Source organism: Ptychodera flava, chromosome 9, assembly GCF_041260155.1.
Source record: "Ptychodera flava strain L36383 chromosome 9, AS_Pfla_20210202, whole genome shotgun sequence".
Lineage (NCBI taxonomy): Eukaryota > Metazoa > Hemichordata > Enteropneusta > Ptychoderidae > Ptychodera > Ptychodera flava.
The window spans coordinates 10,360,180-10,383,105 of NC_091936.1; the positions used below are offsets into that span (position 1 = coordinate 10,360,180).

At 36.8% G+C, this 22,926-nt stretch overlaps 2 protein-coding genes across 3 annotated transcripts in view; one reads left to right on the forward strand and one right to left on the reverse strand.

Annotated features, from left to right (window-relative positions):
* The window catches only part of LOC139139961 (aladin-like), a 236,579-nt gene that overhangs the window by 34,598 nt on the left and 179,055 nt on the right, over positions 1–22,926 (reverse strand). The window contains exon 1 of one of the 2 annotated variants that reach the window (XM_070708933.1): positions 5,642–5,660. The exons of the other annotated variant lie outside the window; for it this stretch is intronic. The gene's annotated coding sequence lies outside the window, so the exon portion shown is untranslated. Of the gene's footprint in view, positions 1–5,641; positions 5,661–22,926 lie in introns of those variants that run through there. 2 annotated transcript variants of the gene reach the window in all.
* Positions 1,355–16,410, forward strand: LOC139139962 (cytochrome P450 20A1-like). The gene is made up of 11 exons (XM_070708934.1): positions 1,355–1,699; positions 2,239–2,288; positions 2,998–3,167; positions 3,681–3,826; positions 4,446–4,613; positions 6,521–6,596; positions 7,541–7,720; positions 8,675–8,798; positions 14,093–14,204; positions 14,801–14,865; positions 15,174–16,410. Exons 1-11 carry the CDS (start codon positions 1,628–1,630, stop codon positions 15,421–15,423), a joined length of 1,413 nt encoding a protein of 470 aa, XP_070565035.1. The 5' UTR covers positions 1,355–1,627; the 3' UTR covers positions 15,424–16,410.

Genomic DNA, 22,926 nt, shown 5'->3' on the forward strand with positions numbered 1-22,926 from the left:
AGTTACTGCAAAATATTTAGATTAGACAACTTAAATCAGTTGGCGATAGCATAGAAAGATGAAAACCAATGAGAAAACTTAGAAGTCACAGCCTTAGCACAGTAAGAGAGATGCACCAGAGTGTCCGTGCAACCAGGTGACACATGGTGACTCAGCATACTAAAAATGCAGTTCCTGCAAAATATTTAGATTAGACAACTTAAATCAGTTGGCGATAGCATAGAAAAGAAAACCAATGAGAAAACTTAGAAGTCACAGCCTTAGCACAGAAAGAGAGATGCACCAGAGTGTCCGTGCAACCAGGTGACACATGGTGACTCAGCATACTGAAAATGCAGTTCCTGCAAAAAATTTAGATTAGACAACTTAAATCAGTTGGCGATAGCATAGAAAGATGAAAACCAATGAGAAAACTTAGCATCCACAGCCTTAGCACACTAAGAGAGATGCGCCAGAGTGTCCATGCAACCAGGTTACACATTGTGACTCAGGATACTCAAAATGCAGTTCCTGCAAATAATTTAATTAGACAACTTAAATCAATTAGTGATAGCATAGAAAGATGAAAACCAATGAGAAAACTTAGAAGTCACAACCTTACACCAGTAAGAGATGCACCAGAGTGTCCGTGCAACCTGGTGACACATGGTGACTAGCATACTCCAAATGCAGATTCTGCAAAAATATTTGATTAGACAACTTAAATTAGTTGGCGATAGCATAGAAGATGATAAATCACTGGAAAACTTAGAAGTCACAGCCATAGCACACTAAGAGAGATGCGCCGGAGTGTCCATGCAACCAGGTTTATAATGCTTTGAGCATTTTCGACCGTTGTTACTGAAGCAGTGCCATGAATACAAAAGCAAGCACAGTAGCTTTGTACGGCTTTGGACCATAACGATCAAACAATAAAGTGCTGAATCTGTCGAGGTCGATCATGATGACTGATGTATGTAGACACAGTCAGAGGCGAACTGTCATGTAGACCTGGTTTCGTCTGACCTCTGAATTTTAAAGACCCCTGAATTTTAAAACCGCCTGCATGCTAACACCAGAGATATATGAGAAATCGTATCCTTGTGTTACAAGCCTACGATCAAGAATCGAACAGACTACTATACTTGTACTCACTTGCTTCGAAATGGCACAAATGAAAACGTGCTTTGACAACCAGAGCTAGCACAAGGTATCAAGAATGCAAGGAATTACCCATGCTTGGACTTTCAACTCTGATCTTTGACATCGAAACATAACCAAATATGGGTGTGTCATAGCCAACAACCACATGACATATTTACAACCAGATGACAGGACTCCCAAACGCGCGTACTCCCTCTATCTCGGGTCTATGCGCAAACAAGGACAAGCCTTCCGGTAGAACGTGGAACTCGTGGGTTTGTGAGAAAGTCGTGCATTGTTGCGCTAAATTCGATTCTTTTAGAAGATAGGATGGAAAGAAGATGGGGAGACATAATGCATAAGTAAAAGTCACATTTTCGGTGTCAAATTCCGAACGGCATCCGGAAGTGTTAGATTGAGACTGAGGCTAGCGCCAGTGGACTTCTGTGTCATTACTGACAGTGGACGGATTGGCCAACCGTCGTCGCATCGTCGCTACGTTGCAATGCTTGACTTTGCCATATTTGCCGTTACTTTTGTGATCATATTGATCATCACCGTTATATATTTATATCCGGTTAGTATTGTATCTTACGTCGACAAATATTAATCTGCACAATCAATATTATAACCATGTCACGTGTGTCCGTCTACGTGTCCCCGTGTGAACCCTCTACTTTGCCGCATATGTTATTAATTATGTGTGCTCTAATATGTGAAAATTTTCTAAAAATAAGGTTTCTATCAGCATCTGAAAAATTCCCATACGTGTTTCTATATTGCGTTGCGGCATATGTGATTAATTAACTTTAAGCTCACATATTTGCTCCTCACTCGTCTGACTCTGAGGTGGGACGTCCTGTCCCCAGAAATGTCAGTAGTAGCTGTATGTTTATGTAATAGCGACAAAGGTATTCATTGTTAAGCTTTTATAAAGCTAGAATATAGAAAACATGGTACATTTACTGCTGCCTATTATGTTGGCATCACAACATTTGCAACTTTATTAAATACATGTACTGCAGCTGCTTGTAAATTTCAATCAGTCATCACAGCCTTAGAATGACTAAATAAAGATCTGAGGGATTTTTGTGCGTTTTTTCCTATGTTATATAGGGGTCAACTCGGACAACAACTATACCGGGCCGTGATCCATCAGATGTCAAGTAAGTATAAGTATGAAGCAAGGGGGCTGGGGTTTGGCAAAAACACTGTGGTATGTCCACATACAAAGGTTGCTGAGGTAGCCGTTAGTATTTGTTACAAATGTAGACACCTTCATCAGCAACTCATATCTCCTGACTGTTTTCACTTTGGACAGTCAATGATAATTTGCAAGTGTTCCTCTGTCTCTACACCAGAGTTACCTTTGTCGTTTTTAATTTCAAATATCGGATAATCGGTAAATGTTAGTTTATTATTTTACTTGATTCTCAAGTACTAAACCTTGTATGGTGACCCCTGATTTCTTTTCTTGATTGGGTGAGAGAATTGTTAACAGTTTCTTTGAAGAAAGATTAAGCAATAGTTTACGTCTTCCACTTTCGAGGCAAATAGCTACCTGTACTTGATTTACTCCAGTTCACCATTTGAACTGACTCGGTATTGGTGTCATTGAAATATGTTGCTCCCAGTGCCTGTAATAAATAAATACACAGTCAGAACAAAGACTCTTCATCTCAATGTACCAGTGTTTGTATTTTTTTGCATTTATTTATGAAAATTGATATGTACAGTAGATTCATGAAATTAGCTTTGCAAACACATCCCAGTTAAAATGAAATATTCAGAAAAGGGCGCAAACTAAAGTTTTTACCGAATGAATGCCAGTATTGTAAGCTTGGCATCATGTATGAATTTCCCATTGTCTTCCAGAGAGGGCAATATACCAGACATCAGTGCAGCTGGTGGATTTCATGAATTTTTGTGTGAGCTTCATTCAGAATATGGAGACATTGCATCGTTTTACTATGGAACTAAGCTGTGTGTAAGCTTGGCTTCTGTGGATTTATGGAAACAACATCGCAATGTATTTGACAAACCTTGTAAGTTTCATCCACCCTTTGTTCTAGAACAGTGCATGATATCAGTAAATACCACCTGTTTACACAACACTTTTTTTGCATGTTCATTACAAAGGGGAAATTGAAATTCCATTCATTAAAAGATGATCTTGAAGTGTTGATGATGGTATATTTAAACTGTGAAAATAAATTGTAATGATAATGAGATAGCTGCATTATATCACAGCTACCACTACCGTACATCTGAAGATGGTGTAGATTTACATCAAGATTTAGCTTTTTACCATACAGTTTGCCCCTACCAATTCATGAAAGTAAATTGTACTAAAAAAATCTATAGATGTCTGTTGACAAATGTCATATAAAATTTATGATCACAACCAGGGCCAAAATGCCATTTCTGGCAATTTAGTGTTGTTACAGTACATAACAATGAGCTGCAATACTATCAGGAAATTCAGTTGTGTTGAATATGTTTTCTGTATCATCTTTTGTGTATCATCAGTTCTCAAATCTGTTTCATGTTTTACACAGCTGATCTTTTTGTCCTCTTCCAACCACTGATTGGGGAAAACAGTATCATGTTTACCAACAAAGGAGCAGGCAGAAGTCGTAGAAAGTTGCAGGAGAAATGCTTTGAAGAGCAAGCACTAAAGAAGTACACTGGAATATTCCATGAGGTTGTGTTTCTTTTATCCCATCAACAAATCTCTGACAAATGCATTTTTGTTAATTATTTTATGATAAAACGATGAACAAGTGCTTTTTCCAAATCTTTAATAGTCAGAATATTGATGACTGTTTTTGCAATAAAATGTCCACACATGTTCATCAGTGAACTGTGGATCAACTGGTATAGTGCCCTCTACAGTTCATACCAGGGACCACTGTATGTGTATGTCACTTGACAATAGCTGTTTTAGTACCATAGCCAGTAATGCAGATTGATATGTCTTAAACATGACTTTTTCAAATCATTTGGAGCAAATTAAGACATGCATTATAGCAAATGAGATTTACCTTTTGAAACTTTGAACATTTCGTCAGTCATTGTTTTAAATGATTCACTAATATGATGAAACTAATATGGATGTCTACACAATTCTGTTGAAGTGTTGTAATGTTGTAACTTTAATGTGAATACTTTGAAGCTCATACTTTTACAGTGTGTGAGTCAGTCACTTGATTTAAAATTTCATGTTCTCACTGAAAACTGATGGTTTGTTTTTGAAAAGAATCTGTCGACTATATTTTGATTACTCATCCAAATTTCTTCTCTATTTTTTGTGCATACCATAGACTTGCCAAGAGTTGGTCACAAAGTTCAAGTCCCTTGCCAAGGATGAACACATACCACTGTGTCAGTACATGACAGCATTAGCACTGAAATCATTGCTGAAAACGGCTTTTGGAGACTACTTCAATGATCCAAGAGCTATTCTGGAACTGAAGAAAAACTTCAATATTGTAAGTAGCCATGTTCTAACCATTAATGCAGAAATAAAAACTTTATCACAATATTGATTTTCACATTTTAAAATATGGTAGAAATGAAAGAAGACATACATTTGATTGGACTATGTGCTATAGTATGACAAGGAGTACAAATAAATGAAAAATCAGAGTCTTAATTCAATGTAGGATTGACAGTTGTTGTAGGTGAAGCTTTGGTAGATACCAGGTACACATTGAAAAATTTGCCTCAGACACCCTATATCTGTTATAATATAGCAGATAAAGGGTATCAGTGGCAATTTTTTCCGTATCTCTGACAAATTTACAAGAACCTTACAGTAAGGCTTAATGAAAGTACATGTAAGGCAGCTGATCATGGAATAATGAGCATGTTTTCCCTTTAACCCTTTTCCTGCCAGACAGTATCACTTCCCCATCAGCCAAGTCAGTAAAAAGCGGTATTGAGCCAAAACATGACGTATTTTCACCCATTTGGCTTGGCCTGTTATAGCATCTTTAGTCTAAAAAATCAAGTTTACCGTATGTATGTTTTCAACAGCTTTCAAATGTATAGCATTATGTTAAAATACACCATATGGAATATGTTGTGTTTCATTAATTTTAACCATCTTGACCTGGTGGTGAAATATGGACTTGGCAGGAAAAGGGTTAAATGTAATAGAAGATCACATGGTAGTAGTACAGCTCTTGGAATTTACCATAGACCCAAGTGAACTGCAATACTACCTACAACTGTTGAAAATTTGTGGTAGCATACAAATGTGTCATTTTGGACATTAATTCCTTTCATTACTGTTCCCCAAATGTTCCACTACACCTTCAAAGAGAATATTGTAATGCATTTAACCCAAATCCTGCCAGACAGCATCACTTCCCCATCTGCCAAGTCAGTTAAAAAGGGTGTGGGACTTGTTATATGCCTCATAGGTTACGACAAAGTTGACCTGACGATGACACATGAATTTGGCTGGATAAGGGTCAACAAGTATGTATTAAAAATGATTATCACTACTATTTACCTGAAAATGTCCGTCAGGCAAGGCTAATGCCTGTTGATACATCAAGTAACACAAAAACTGCTTCCAGGACAGCTCTTGACAAAGCCCTCCCTTCTCCAAAATCTTGGTACTTAAGCACTCCAAGTGGCCAAATTTGAAATCCTTTTATCTTTCCCATACCACTGCTATTACACATTTATAGTTTATAATTTTGTACAGTGAAACCATTTGAAATGTTGATAGGGCATTGTGCAAACATTTCATTGTTAACAATGTTCTCCATTGTGAGGACGAGTCTATTTGAAATGTTGATGGGGCATTGTGCAAACATTTCATTGTTAACAATGTTCTCCATTGTGAGGACGAGTCTATTTGAAATGTTGATGGGGCATTGTGCAAACATTTCATTGTTAACAATGTTCTCCATTGTGAGGACGAGTCTATTTGAAATGTTGATGGGGCATTGTGCAAAACATTTCATTGTTAACAATATTCTCCATTGTGAGGACGAGTCTATTTGAAATGTTGATGGGGCATTGTGCAAAACATTTCATTGTTAACAATGTTCTCCATTGTGAGGACGACTCTTAGCAGATGATGAATCAAGTCAAGATGACAATAATTTGATAAATGCTGTAATTTTGTAATTTGTGGGTGATTTCTGATATTTTGTAAGAAATGATTTAATTTTGCAAGATTGGTGGAAATGTTAAAGTTAAACAGCATCTGTAATGAATAGTGAATGTGATTTTTGTACTAAAGCAAATGTGTTCACAAACTTCTGTGAATTTGCTGGTTCTGATATGACAGTAATGTAACTTAGAATCTACTGATTTGAGTTTCAGTCATGTGTTATTTCCTGCCATGATTTTTCCATGATCTGTTTTCAATTACTTGCAGTGTTGGCATGAATTAGAGCATAGGTTAACCGAAGGGGAGGCTGAAGATAGTAGCAGACAACAACAGTTTGATAAAGGTGAGGGATCGTAGCAAACTTTCCCCATAATTGAGTACCTACATCTATCATCATTGAGAGTCTATTGCTAAAAATTGTAAATTTCCCTGCTTTCCTAAATAATAAATAGATCACAAAGTTTAATCATCAAACTGCAGTAGTGGTTTGTTGTGTGTATCTCTCATGTCAATTTTGCCAGCTGAGCCACTCTGTAACCTGAACTCAACCTCAAGTCTGCTCATTCCAGTACAAAGTCTGACACTAACCAATGTCAAACTTAAACTATTTCTGTGACCTTCAACCTCACAGAATTGTATTATCTCACAGGATTTGTTGACTTTGTATAAAGTCTACCTACTGCTGCATCGCTTCTGAACAGTGCAAACTGAGAAACCTTGTGTCTGATGCATAATGCAATGTAGCAGTTCAGATTTCAGACCCCTTATATTGGCATTACCATTGGCAATTTACTACATGGTTTTATAATTTTGAGAAATATTAATATGATTTGATAGTACATACATTGAAATTATGGCTGGTGAAGAAAACTCTGCACATCAAAGAGAACATTCACCGACTTGAGAAAGGATAATGTCTGAAGATATGACTGAAAGTGACAAAGTATCAATTGTGCATTTAGTTTGTGAGTGTTTTTTGCAGCTTGGTTTTGATTCTTTATTCTAAAGTCAAAGCTGCCTGAGAATGTTTCATTCTCATCATCGGTGCCATGGCCAACACATGTGCAGTGCTTGGGCAGATCTAATCTCATGGGTTATACTGTATAATTCAAACATTATGTAAAGCTGTTTACAGATCCACTTCTATATGCAACATTTTATTTGTTGTAGATATCTATGTGAGATTGCTTCAGAACATCCAAACAAATAAGTCTTCTCACAATCTATGATGGAATGCCTACATCCTAACATTCATGTACCTATGATACTATTTCTTTTACTTCCCAGCTGTTGATGGTCTGAAGACCCTGTTTTCAAAGGTCATTGAACAGCGTAAAGCGATGCCTGAAAAGGAGAAAAAAACGCAATTATTGATAGATGTTTTGATGGAGTGCAGTGGCTCTGAAGAACAAGTTATCAATGATGCTATCACCTATCTACTGATGGGATTCCACAACACAGCCTATTGTAAGTACTGTTATGCAAGATTTCAATTGCCAAGTAACAGGTATTGCTATTTCCACTAGCATTAGTCCTCTTAAGTTAATCATAACTATTTCCAGTCATTAGACTTGGGCACACATGGACATGTATCTATGAGAAGGTTGTGGTTAGGGGGTGGGGGGATGGTAATGATTGTAGATATTTATTGTACAGTTACAATTAAAATGCCAAGAACAAAGTCTTTGTGATTTTATTGTTATCGTCCCCTATATTTTGTATCTCACTCCACCCTCCAACTTTTTTCAACTGGACCATGCACTGCAGACTGTGTTGCCCATAGATCTCCTACTTAGATATCTACCTTTTTGTTAAATATTACAGGGTCATATTCTGCCAGCTGCCACATAAAGTGTGTATTGATGAGTTGTGAGATGTAATGAGAATTTGGAACATAAAGAATTATGATGATGATCAAAATTATTTTACTATTCACTACAACGCATTTGCAGGGTCCACATGCTTCTTGAAAGTCCTTGAATTTTAAAGCCTCTATGGAAGTCCTGGAAAAGTCCTGAAAAATGAAATTGAGTCGTGGAAAGTCCTGGAAAATAAATGTTTCACCCTCAATTTTAAAAAATGACATGATAAATCAAAATATCATAAAAAACGATATGTAATAGATATATAAAAATGATATGTTCTAAAAACGATACCTGAAAAATGGTGTTTGGTCCTCAAAAAGTCCTGGAAAATTGATGTTAAGTCCTCCAAAGTCCTTGGATTTTAAGCAACTTTGAGTGTAACGACCCTGTATTTGAACATCCCTTTGAATTTTTTACCCACTAAAAGTTACACTTACTGGAACTTCTAAATATGCCGCAATATTTTTAACACTAGAGTGTCATATCATCAGTATGTTGTTTTCTGATTGTCGGGTTTTTTTTTCTCTGTTTTGTAATTACCATACCTCACCAATAGTGTTGGCCTGGGGACTTTATTACCTTGCAAGCCATAAAGATGTGGAGGATAAAGTGTTCAGAGAATTGGAAGATGTCCTTGGTGATGGTGGCCTTGTCAACGCTGACAACCAAGCAAAATTAGTGTAAGTACAGGAAACAATAGAACTTTGCCATTTCTGACAGTCAGCAATATTTTATTCTCCCGTAAGGTCATAGGGTGATAAGACGTTTACCATATGTGTCAATTACACTGAGGAGTTGGATTGTAAATGTCAGTTCCAGCTTACTTAGGGGAGGGGATTACTGTAAGTGGTACAAAGTATGATTTGCTGTCAGTGTCAGGGATGAAAATCATATGCACATTCATGTGGTGGATGGACTCTTTGGCCATGGGGCAGCCAAGGACAATGGGTACTATCTTTGTACTTTGTACTCGGTGACAATGACAGGACAAAATAGTGAAATATTAAACTGATTGGCTGAATGCATTTGAACTTGGCTGTGGCCAATGTAAGTTACCCTAGACTCTCTCACAGCCCCTTCGTTTGCTACGCAGTTGTGCACCCTCAACGGTCTTTCTAACAAGTGACGCTCACTGAGCCAGCCGTGTTATAGCGTAGCGGAACTTGGGGCTGTTAACACTTGTTTTTTCGAATTTTTTACTGATTTTTCTTATAGGCCATAGGTTATTATATGTTAGGCGCCGTCGGGGCCCAATCTATGTCTCTGTTTCCACCCCTATCGTAATTGACATGCTACGTTATCTATCAAACATAAGCCTGATGCAGCTAGGAAGTTAACAAATTAAAGAAGGACAAACAACTCTGTCTCCTTATCTAAACGTAGGACCTTTGTACTTGCCAGTCTAAGTACAGGGTACACGGGCTTGTTGTTTATTTGTGTTTGTTTGTTTGTGTATATGTTTGTGTTTTTTATTTGTTATTTTTAATAAAATAACAGCGAAAAGCTGTTTTGTTAATATTTGTCAATAAAGAGCAGTGTATTTGTTATTTGTTTTATTATTTATTTGTTTGTTTGTTGATACGTATTTCCGATGGTTAGGGTTAGGCTTAAGTTAGGGTTAGGGTTAGGGTTAGGCTTAAGTTAGGGTTAGGGTTAGGGTTAGGCTTATTCACTCCCTCTATATATTGAGACAAGGGGAGCAACTGGGATTCCAACATCTGTATTTTCAAGTCAAGAAAAACACACCAAATAAATGCCGGACAATTGAAATATTGGGTTTGTGGCAGCATCATGTCCTGTACTTACCACACCTATCCTTTAATTCGATGGAAAGGGCAAAAATCGGCGATATTTAGCATCTTTCTCCTTTGATTCGTACAGTTTGTACGGCAAAACGTAAGTGTCACACTTTGGCGGGTTAGTACGTCAGTGAAATTCAAATCTGACCAATCAGATAGCTTGTTAGCCCTGCCTTGGCCCGAACTGGAGACGTTACCGTTGTGGGGCTCGAACCAGGATGATTTTACTTTGGCGCATTTTGCCATGTTCATTTTCCCTTTACGAATCGTCGACAACTTTGTATGCCGCAACATTCACTTTGGTCTTATGAGAAGAAGGTTCCACTAGAGTACTTCAACTATACATCTGTGCGAAACGCACTCATTTCCAATCAGTTCGTGAGATATACGAGCCTAAATGGAAAAAAAAACATGAGCGTAAACCCGGAAGTAAACAAATACAGAGAGACCGTCGCCACGCCACGGTTGAATTTCCGCGGCTGGAAAAGTTGTTCTTGGTATTGGTTCAATTCTAATAGTTTTCTAGCTATCGAAAGTAAACTACGGGCAGTAACCTTCCAACTACGAACAATACTGTACTCGTCCGAGTATACTATAAGCCCCCGGTTCGGCAACACTGAACGGTGGTAAAAACTGTGGAGGGGCTCGAGCATCCCATTTTTTTCTGCCACATGCACAGTCGCTTAACTTATGCTAATTTTATGCACGATTTTTTCAACTCCTCTGGATGTGTCTATCGCTTTCCAAATCAACTTTATCCAAAGGTATTAATTACACAATCTCTGAATACAGAAATGACATTTGGTAAAATTTCAGCGTCGAAAAAACCCAACCTTGAAACAAAGACGTCATGTACATGTATGCTGCTGATCTGAGTGTATGTGAACTGGCATGGCATGCATATTGCCTACACGGAAAGGCAACTCAATATTCCTGTATCAAACCATATACATCTTGTGAAAACAACAACATAGCAGTGATTGTAATAGTCACCAGGAAAAAAAGCTTCACAAATGAAAGGATAATTGCTTCAAACAAAAGCAACTGCATGTTCACATGAAAACAGACATCGTGACCGTCAATGAAATAAACCATGGCAGACGTGTGTGAAACTATTCTATTTAGGCGACGGGGTGAGCAGGGTCAAAGAATCAAGAAGTACTGGAAAAACGTGTCATTTTCCTTACGTTGCTGTCAAGGGAACTCGAGTTTCCCATTGTTTTTACATCTTTTAATGGTTAAAGTATGATCCGTTGTCATGAACAGTGAATCAACGACTTTTTTGTTGCATTCTCGATATCTGCGAACACGTATTAGTCACAGGCACGACTGCATCTTGCTGTGGTATAGTCGCTTGAGAACTGGCGTTGCGTATACTGCTGTGAGTCTAACAAGCTGCCTGATTGGTCCGATTTGAATTTCTCTGACGTACTAACCCGCCAAAGTGTGACACTTACGTTTTGCCGTACAAACTGTACGAATCAAAGGAGAAAGATGCTAAATATCGCCGATTTTTGCCCTTTCCATCGAATTAAAGGATAGGTGTGGTAAGTACAGGACATGATGCTGCCACAAACCCAATATTTCAATTGTCCGGCATTTATTTGGTGTGTTTTTCTTGACTTGAAAATACAGATGTTGGAATCCCAGTTGCTCCCCTTGTCTCAATATATAGAGGGAGTGAATAAGCCTAACCCTAACCCTAACCCTAACTTAAGCCTAACCCTAACCCTAACCCTAACTTAAGCCTAACCCTAACCCTAACCCTAACCCTAACTTAAGCCTAACCCTAACCCTAACCATCGGAAATACGTATCAACAAACAAACAAACAAACAAATAAATAAATAAACAAATAAACAAATAAACTGCTCTTTATTGACAAATATTAACAAAACAGCTTTTCGCTGTTATTTTATTAAAAATAACAAATAAACAAACACAAACATACACACAAACAAACAGACACAAATAAACAACAAGCCCGTGTACCCTGTGGTCTAAGTAATCACAGTCCCGGCTGTGATACTATTGAAAGAGTTGTGCATAGTTTATACGTTACAGTTACTTCTCCTCAGAGATGGATACTTTAAATTTGGCAATGATGACATGATGTACACGTCTTGTTTCTTCAATGGCAGTCCTTCTATACTCCAGAACCGTAAGCTTACACTGAACTGTAAGTGTAAGTTATAATACATGATGTTTTTGTTTTACCGTTTGTCTGCAACCATTGCATAACATTTCCTTGCAAAATTTGACCAGTCACTGAGTGAGACAGTTCAAGGTTCAATGCTCTTACACAACTTCACAACAGTCCAAAAGTATGCAATAATTCATGTTAAAATTACTATTTCAAGGGTGTACCATCCACTACTAGTACTGTCAATATCGACAACTGTCTAGTCATGATCAGCAATTATTGTCAGTGCTTGATTACTAAATTTGTATTTCTGTCAAAACTTATTAGATTCTGTAACATATAGTCATGTGCATATAACCATTCAGTCTTTAGTATCTATTTCGGCTATTGCGTAACACAAGCCTCAGATATTTGAGCAGTGTGCTATCAACACCGATATCACTTCTTATATCATAAGACATGTCTGTCTCGAAAGCTGGTCCAATGGCAGGCAAAACGGAAAAAGTATGGATGGAGTTTTGACAACCAATCAAAAAAATCGAAAATAAAATCGAAAAAAACAATTGTTAATAGCCCCTCGCCGGCTTCACCAGCTCACTGAGCTGAGCTTCGCTCAGCTCACTATCTGAGGACGGTATTATGGTCAGAGGTGAAGCAGGCAAGGGGCTGTGAGAGAGTCTAAAGTTACCCCACAACATTATTAAACTGATGAAAAGTAGTTGCTGAATTTTTTTGTGAACGTGCCCTCTACAGATAGATATAGCATAGATGTTGTCAAACATGATCATCCTAACATGAATTGAATTGAAATTATTTTCACAGTACATTCCATTTTTACACTGCAATTAGAAAACATAAAATTTAAGAACTGATTAAAAGAAGACAACAGTAATCAAATCATAAATGATGTTTTTCTTTTAAGCACATTTTCCTGTACAATTAAACTGAATCATTGAAATTAGTATAATAAACTTTTCAAAATTACTTCGTACATAAATGTATCAGACCCCTGAACTGGTGTATCATGAATATCTTAGAAGACTCTGTGCCTACAGCCATCAGAATCTTAATACCAGTACCATCTTGTGTGAATTAATTTGTGAACTTGTGACCCAGGTATAAGAGACAACATCTAAATTATTGCCTTACAGCATGTTTTTGTCACAAAACCTGGTAGACTGGTCACCACACATGCTGCGTAATAGAAACAAAATTAGATGACTTTATTACTGTTTGCATTTTCCAATGCTTTAAGTTCACAAAAAACTAAATTTTGTGATTATTTTTCATCGTATTCTATAAAATGTATTTGTATCTCAAATATTTGATAATACCAAACACATAATAGTTTTTATTGACGTGAAAACGAAATATTTAAATTACTTTAATGTGGAAGACAACTGTAATCGGAATTGTAATGAATCAGAATATATAATGTACTTCTGTTGCACCATTTATCAAGTTCATTTCGTCATTTTTTTTACCATTCTTCATAGTCCAGGTTCCCAAATGTGTTCTTTCTCTGTACAGCAATTAATAACAGCTACCATGTAACAGTCAGAAATGAATTTTGTCAATTGTAAAATGTGAAATTTGGGATGAGAAAAATAGTTGTGCCGAGTGCCTTTGTGTGAACTTCCCTAGTGTACGTTGTTTGGATGCCTAATGTGAACATTGGAGTCATAAGTCATAGTTCATTGTGTTTTTTTCAGGTCAGTAGAACTCATTGAAACATCTATTAACCCCTTCATCACCATGGTTTGGCCCAAATCCATTGTCATTCATGATGACTGGACCTGTTCAAGGGAAGGGGAGGGTGGGGGGATAGAGTGGGTTTAAATAGGTAAAAAAAGCCCTCACAATTTTGCTAGGTTCAGTGCTGAGTCCTTTATGATATCAGTAATACTGCAAATGCCTTGCTGCTATCAATTTTATACAGAGATATCACATGAATGAAACTAACAACATAGAAATTATACTTGTGTAAGTGAACATTTGATGTAAATTTGACTATTAACCTATTTATTTCCCAGCTATCTCCATCAAGTCATCAAAGAGACGCTGCGCTGTTCAAATCTGTGGCCATGGACGGCACGGTGTCAAGACATAGATGTAGAAATTGGTGGCCATGTTGTTCCAAAGAATGTAAGTTGTGATTTGTACCTGTGGAAAATATGCAAATTGCATTTAGTAATAGCTCAGTATCCTTTAGTACTCAACATATGCAAATGTCCAAGGATGCTCATTAACCAAATTGTAGTAACATTGACGTATCTTCTTTCGGCAATGATTGTTTATTTAGCGTAGTTTAAATTTTCATCTCACAGAACGAACTCTTCAGTGATTGATTGAGGAGCCTGTTTAATGTTCCAAATGTTTTTGTTTGTTTTGGTGCTTCATGAGAAACCACTTCTCGGTCTTTTTTACATGGATTTGCAGGTTTTTGGTTTCATTCAGAAATTGAAATCAGCTACATAGCATAATCGAATTTTGTGTATGTATATATATAATTGCCAAAATTTTCACAGACATCTATACTAGCACTTAACAAAGATTTTCAATGTATCTGTGGTCTTGAAACAAATTTAGTTCAACAAATTCTAGTCCTTGTGTATGCACCACAGAAAACAACCAAAGGGAAACAATTCTTCATTTTACTAAGTAATATCTTACAGTTCAAATTACTGGGCAAATCAATTTACACAGCTGAATTATTTTACCCTTTTATGTTTGAATTGCAGACACCAGTTGTCCATGCTCTTGGTGTGGTTTTACAGGATGAAAAAAGCTGGCCATTACCCAACAAGTAAGCAGTCACTTTTTTATGACAGAAGGATGTATCAGAGTGGTTCTGGATAGACGTACAAAATACATACTTTTCATGATTGAGTCCAGGTAGTTCCTCATAGCCACCTGGTACAGATGTTTTGAACATTGTCAAAAGGCAAAATTTTTATATCCTCTTTTCAGACAGATAAAGCAAGCAGTTTTTATGTGAGTTTTTCAAGCAAATCATACAAGCTTGGAAGTGCACCCAGTTTATTCTTGTTTTACTCTTGCAGAGGTCTTTTTTCGACATTTATAAAAGACCATGGATGTGTTCTTTTTTTCCAGTTTCGACCCAGACCGTTTCAGCAAGGAAAATTCAGAAGCAAGAGACCCCCTAGCTTTCTCACCGTTTGGCTTTGCCGGTCAGAGAGGCTGCCCTGCAGCCAAGTATTCCTGCGCTGAGGCTGTGATTGTCCTGGCCGGGCTGTGTAAACACTTCAAATGGAACATGGTTGAGGGACAAGTCGTAGAATATAAATATGGGCTGGTGTCCTACCCAAGGGAGGAAATATGGGTCACCGTGGAAGCAAGATAGACTTGCATAGTATTACTCACTGTAGCAAGAGTTCACTTTGTTAACATAGTATATAGAAAGACCTCATGTGTCTCTAAATTACTCATTTTGTCAGTTGCATGAGAGATACTTAACTTATTCCTGCATTGCCAGAATTCATTCTTGATAATCACATTGCATGGTACATTGAGATGACAAGTTCAGTGACATGATCAGTTAACCTTGGCAAAAGTTGTGTAAGTTCACATATGAAAGAGACAAAGTTGCAGTTGTTGGCGTACTTTCATACAATAAGATACCTTCTTCAAATCTGCTGTGAGCCCTGGTGTACAGTGTTATTCCTTCAGTCTCTACCTATCATTGTAATAGGTCTTCAACAATATTTCACAACCTTTAAAAATTCAAGTCAAATTACATGTATGATACAGCCACGGAAGTCCCTGACCTGTAGTTAGCCAGCATTTTTCAATGACAGAGATTTAAATTGAAGGGCAGTCACTGTAGTGATTTTGACTTTTGCACAAAGAAGCTATTATGATTAAAGATGAATAGTGAAAACCAATCATGAAATAGCCAAGTATCTGTGTTGTTAAACATTTCCTTTGATTTCAAATTTCGACTTCATTTAGAGAACATTATATTGGTGACAGTTTATGAGCAGGCTGTCTCAACAGCCATACCATCTGCTGTTTTAATGAAAAATTCATGGAGATCAAAAAAGCAACCAATGAATGATTTCTTTTGCAAAGTGTACTTAACAAAGTGGCATAGTTTTTTTATTGATGTTTATTCCAATTATTTTGAGTTCCACCTGTGCAATTAGATTATGTGAAAACTGTGCAACATGTCTTACATTCTTCAATGCTGTTAGTCATTCTCATGTTCATCAATGTTCACCTTTTTGAGGGCTATTATTTCACTTTCTGTAAAAGAAGACCATACTATGTAGACATAAAGTATAGCAAAGCAGAATAAAAGGAAAACCGAAGTTTTGTTTAAAGTGTAAAAGTGTTTTGTAGTTGCATAATTTGTGTATTGATTGATTGTGTTTCTGATCCGCAGAAGTTTGTTGAGCGTTTGTCTTCTGCATACAACAACACATGGAAGCAAACAAAACTTGTGGTAGATTTTTTGACTGCAAAGGCGATAAATTCGTGATGCATCATTAATTGTGAACTGTTGCAGCCAGATAACTGACCCTTTGAAGAAAGAGTAGTTATATAAATCTTTGTCAGTGTTTTGGAAGATAGTGCATGGTCTTACAACGATTGTATCATTGCCCTAATATGGCCAAACAGCTCTTTTGATATATCAACAGAGACCTTGGCTAATTTATTCATAAAAACATTGAACGTGGCTGCTATGTAAAATGTCTTTTGTTGGTTCTGTTTTTGTCCTCCACAGCTGATAAATAGATATGGATGTTTGTAGATGTTTGCGAATTCTGTGATGTCAGAAATTCTGGTTCCATTGTGTCTTCACATTGTCCAAAAAGGTCAAGGTCACAGTAAATATCATTCATGCCAATTTTGGGCAGATCGTCCATGTAGCCGACACGAACACGAAGTGTCTGTTACCGGCTACCAAAAACTATGAAAAATAGTAAAGAATGAGCTACAAAATCACTATCAGTTTTAAGTTGGCAGGTAGAATAAGTCTGTGCCTTTGTAAAAAATACTATAAAAATAGTAGAAAGTGAAGAACCAGCTTAAAGTTAGTTGAGGAGACCTTGACCGCATATCATTTGCATCTCATTGTCGGCTACATGGACTGTGTGCCCAATTTTGATAACTGATTTATAATGACCTTGTGTCTGGTAGCAATTGTTCACCAATAAATCTCCACTGGGACATCTGCCTGACCTACATTTGAAGGCACAGACAGTGTTGATGCCAGTATGTGAGTTGGTCTTTTAAAGGGACATTAGCTGTAACTTTTGACCAATTTTTTCACTACTCTGTTTCAATGTATCAACTACAGAATTTTACTATACTCTGATCATCATGACCAATGCCCGGTGTCCTGCTTGGCAACACAGCCTGTGTATGCGAAATAACCATTGTTATTGTTGATAAATATATTCTTGTTTGGACCTGAATACAAAATTTAAACAATAACAATGCAGATTATACTCATATAGGGTATATATAAGAGCTAAATATTACGAATTTCTCCATTGTTCAGGGATTCAAACCAGAAACTGCAGATGATACACAGAACAAACAAAATTTAAAAAATGACCAAAGTTACAGCTTAATGGATCTTTAATGTACATGACGTTCAAATACAAAAACATATAACATCAAATAAGTTTCACCACCTTGTTCTTCTCCAATCTATACAGAAAATTTCAATAAGTACATTCAAGATTATAACTAGTGGTTCATATTAAAATCAGACATGAACTAAATATGTGCATGGCTGTGACATGGTCTGGTTGTCCTAGATTCCTTCCCAACCATTCTGCAGTTAACAATCAATGGTATGTGCACATTCTGCTTGGGCAGACAGGGTATCCCACCGGACTGAAACAGGAAAGCTGATGGCGCTGTACCTTGGACCTTGATTGCCTTGTAGGTAGCACAGTACTTGAGATGTGTCTATTCATAATTCAGTATGATTTATTCACACACTCACATTGCGGCATGAAGTCAGACAAATCTCTCTGTACAGAAGTACTTAGAATTTTATTAATAATAAGGACATAGTTAATTTGCACTCCTATTCATTCTCATTGCGGCTTTGTGAAGATTTTGAAAATGATGATTGTTGGAATAGGTGGCAACTTTGTGAACATTTGTAGTGTTTTGCTACATGGACAAGAAAAATAGAGACAGTCACAACTCTGTGGCCACTATAGAGAACATTAGCTTTCTTAGCTGTTTTGAATACATGTAACTTGGGAAAGACTGCTGGCCCATTTCAAAATTGCAAAAATGTTCAAAATTTACAGTATCTGTATAAGCCTTGATTATCAATAAACTTCATCTTTGAATCCTTGACTTCAGGTTTTCAAGACTACTTTTGTTAAATTATCTGCTGACAATTTTGAAGCTAAATTACCATGTACCTATATGTTAGTGAAAGCAATTATATCAAATATTGGTTTGTACAATTGAAGAAGACATGGGTACTTGATCGAATGATGGGATGTAATTTGTATGAAATTAAGTGAAACGAAACATTCATTGTGACGGAGATAATGAAGTCAATTTTGTGATTTATATTTCCTTCGGCCTAGTTTCTGAGCGATTCCAATTCCTTACAGGTTTTGTAATCTGATGACCAGTCTTCATTACACATACAATGCCATGAAGCTTGAATGTCCATCGGTCCATCAGTCAACAGGAATAGCTGCAAATTCACAGAGTTCACCAGACCAAGCTAAATAGTCCCCCCTGTACCTTAGGATTATTAGAGTTAATAGATGGTCTATTTATTTGGTAATGATATGGTTGAAGACAAAAGACAGGTTACAGAGCCAAGTTGCCATCCCCATACATTACATTGTTTAATACCAGCAAGACATGGCATCTCAGACCGGAGGGTTTGTGGTAGTATGTAGGTGTATTTTTGTCAGTAACCCCTGCTGTTCCGTTTACCTTTATGCTTAAGATTTTTAGCTGACCACTGGTCTATGTTATCACAGCATAGGCTGTCACCTATTCTTCAGATCACAGCCCCTCCACCCACATGTTCAGATTAATACTGGGATGCACTTTGCATAAACAGGACGCTTGATTTGACAACTTGTTTGGAACAAATGTGCTCGGTGAACATCAAGCTCTTGGTAGCCTGAACAGTCTAAAACAGACAACCAGACAGTCGCTGTCACAGCTAAAGTTTAAACGCTGTTCTTCACTTTATTAAAGCAACTTAACTTTTTGTTGTATCATGTATCAGATGCACATAATCACATCGGTATTTATAAACTTTACTGGGGTTTAGAATTTCACAACTGGATGTTTGAGATATCTTGATCATGACCTGTGAGGCTGCATTCACAAAAAACAGTTGGGGGGATGTGAAAATTTTGGGGGTTGTAGAGGGGGACTTGGAAAGTTTTGCTTTGCCTATAGGGGGACCTGAAAATTTTTTGGTTCCCTTTCTTAACGATTCCAAGGTTTAGTGGGTAATCCAATGAACATCTAATACCATTTTAATGTCATCCAATTGTTTTAATGTTGGTAATAATTAAACAAGATCTAAACCATGTTGTCGCATTTCATTTATTTTTGTCTAAAAATCTAAAAAATGTATGAATTTTTGTAAAAAAACCAAACAAGTAGGCCTAGAATTGGGGCAATATAGTTGCAACTGTTGATAATTTTTTCAATATTTCTTGCAATATAGCAAATGCAGTTTCTTGTTGTCTCCCTACAGCATGCTGAAACACACAATATTCAGTTTGTCAACAAAAGCCTTCATATGAATATTGAATGATAACTGAAGTAGAATCAAGACTGAAAGTCATTTGTCAATGATACAAATGCTGAGTACATATTCACAGGCTGTGTTTTGCAAGCTGAATACTGGACAGTTCAATTGCGCGGTAGGAAGTAGAACAAGAATGCAGTTGTATGAACTGAACAAAATTATTGTCAATCAAGGTTAATACAGCTACTGCCCCGCTGCTGCCCACGGGCAGTGTCAATGTCACTACACACCAGCAGTGACAGAGATAGCTCCGACTATAGAGTAGCTGCAGAAGAGTTCGGTTCATGTGACACTTATTGTGAAACATACTTGTACACAAGATCAAGCCAGAAAGCAACACATGGAAGGCCGGGAGACTTGAAAGTTTTCAGTGATTTTTGAATTCTGGCATATGAGAATATAATCAAAAGATAGGGGTTACCATGCTTGATTTTCTAAATTTTTACATTCCATTGTTAAATAATACAAAAGTAAAACTTTGTACTGCACCCAACACCGTGTATTTTGCTCAAAAATCACTTTTTTACAAATATTCATTTGATTTTAATTTTGTTGACCCAAGATTAAAATATTGGTTGGGTTCACCAGTTAGGTTGTCAAGCAGCATGATACCGATAGGTGTTCATTTATGCAATTGTATGCAAATCACCCGTTTTTCTGGCTTCTTTTTCCTCCCAATTTCAAAATTTCCACAGAATTTAACTCAACTCTGGCAGCGTCAAATCTTCTGAAATTTTTACATTGTGTTCTTTAAATGCTATATAACAAAGCAACTATTTTGTTTGGCAATAAAGTTCTTATATTTTACTGTGGAATGAGAGGCATTTTAATTTTGCAAATCATGATTTTAATCATTTTTAGCTACTATAGACTATAGTCTATAGCAGCTATTGAGATGGGTATCCGTCCGGCGTCCATTGTCAGTCTGTATGTATGTATGTATGTATGTATGTATGTATGTATGTATGTATGTCCGTTTGTGAGGATGTCTGTCCACTCCAATATCTTGAGAACCGCAGTACTTACAGATTTGACATTTCTTGTGTAGATGCAAAATGTGATTATGAGAAACTGTCTTTTTATATTTTGATATTGTTGAAAATATGCAAATTAGCACAAAAAAGCGTTTTTGGTAAAAAATCTTCATAACAATTGATCAGACAGCTTTGATATTTAGTATACAGGTCTCTAGGGATAAACCAACTTAGATTTGTTCAAATTGTGATGAAATATGCAAATTTGTATTTTTAAGGAATTATCATTTTTGGTCAAGAATTTATTTCATCAAAACCACTTGTCTGACAGCTTTGATATTTGGTATACAGGTTCATAGGAATGATCAAAATATGATATAATCAAAGTATGATGAAATCTACAATTTTGTATTTTGGGGGCAATTTTTGCCATTTATGGTCAAAAAAATTATTTCTCAAAAGTACTTATTTGATATCTTTGATACTCCATATACAGGTTCCTGGGGGTTGTTTCAGTGTGATATGTTGAAATTTGATGAAATCTTCAATTTTTGTATTTTTGGGTCAATTTTTGCCATTTTTGGTCAAAATCTTTGTTTCTCAAAAGTTACTCATCTGATAGCTTTGATATTTTGTATACTTTATCTTAATGTAATATATTGAAATTATGATGAAATCTTCAATTTTGTATTTTTGCCAATAATTTTGCCATTTCTGGTCAGGCTCTCCTGAAATGATATCCACCTTCCTCATCAACACATGTCTGTGTCACAAAAAGTTATTCCCTACATAACACAGCGGAGCTCTGTCAACTGTTGGGTCGCTTGTTTTTTCAAAACCGCTGGTCAGACAGCTTTAATACTTGGTATACACGTCCCTAGGATGACTTTAGTGAGATAACTTCATACATTCATGTCTATAGTAGCTTTAGGGCTTTGACTGATAAATAGAAAAAGTCCACTGATGTGTTTAAAAATGAATCAACTTAGAACGTGCCTGGGAATATGGCCCTGCAAACTGCTAATAACAGGAGTGTTGAATACATGTTTACTTTTTTCTTTGCGTGCATCCCTAATAAATAATCGGCTATGTGATAATTCGGGGGGACTTGAAAATCTTTGATCACATAGACGGGAGGGACTTGAAAATTTTTGAGGGTATCGAGGGGGAGAATCTGGAGAAAAATGAGATTTCAATCGCGATTCCTCCATATTTAATTTTATAAATAGGCTCAACTTCCCCTGTCCCCGTTTTACGAGTAACTTCCCCTATCCTCGTTTCCCCAATCCCGGTCCCAGGCCAATCAATCGATATCTGCCTTGTCCGACCAAAAAAAACTAAATTTTGCTCCCTGCCAGCTAAAAGTATGCCCCTGCCCAAGCAAATTTAAAATTTCCCCTGCCCTCAAAAACTTCACCTGGAATAGCTTTTTCGATGATGAATATCTCTGTTGGCTGCACTTGATAAGGTGTCATACGCACGTGCCTGTAGGAGTATGAGGTGCCGCTTTTTATCACGTGTCTTTCAAATGTTAATCTCAAGTTAAACAAGAATTTCAGCAAGTCGGAAAACTACTACTCAGGTACAACCTACCCTGCCGACTGTGTATAACCAAATTCAGCATGACAGTGAAATAACTAATCTCCACAAAGTTTCCACTGACATTGAATATGATATTGGCAGCTAAAACTGATTTCTCTTAATAATAATTGGCTTCCAGAAGACGAGAAACAAAACGAGCATATTATAACCTTTATAAGAATCCTGATGGATTGCATACATCATGAAGACAGATCACTGAAGATCCAAGAGAATTATCAAATATTAACTAGGTAAACAGGTACAGAATAATGACTGACAGTGATAAAACGTGAAGGCAAATAGGCGCAGCGTCTCCTTTATTTGGAAAAAGAGACATTAACCTCTTTTCACTTTTATATCGCCTTATTGCAGCTGTGCTATTCCTTATCCATTGGCTTCTTGGGACAATTTACCCCTTGGCATTAATATTTTATGATCGAGCACAGCTCAAAACGGCTGCATTTAATTTCTTGGACCCTACAGTATTAGCACGCTACATTCGGCCCCAGTATTCGACAAATTGACAAACGAA

What these genes read in the sequence shown, in the direction of transcription:
- LOC139139962 (XM_070708934.1), top strand. Translation starts at nt 1,628, where the DNA reads ATGCTTGACTTTGCCATATTTGCCGTTACTTTTGTGATCATATTGATC. An exon ending in CGTGATCCATCAGATGTCAA is followed by an intron (nt 2,289 to 2,997) that starts GTAAGTATAAGT and finishes ATTGTCTTCCAG; the next exon opens with AGAGGGCAATATACCAGACA. An exon ending in GCCATGTTGTTCCAAAGAAT is followed by an intron (nt 14,205 to 14,800) that starts GTAAGTTGTGAT and finishes TTTGAATTGCAG; the next exon opens with ACACCAGTTGTCCATGCTCT.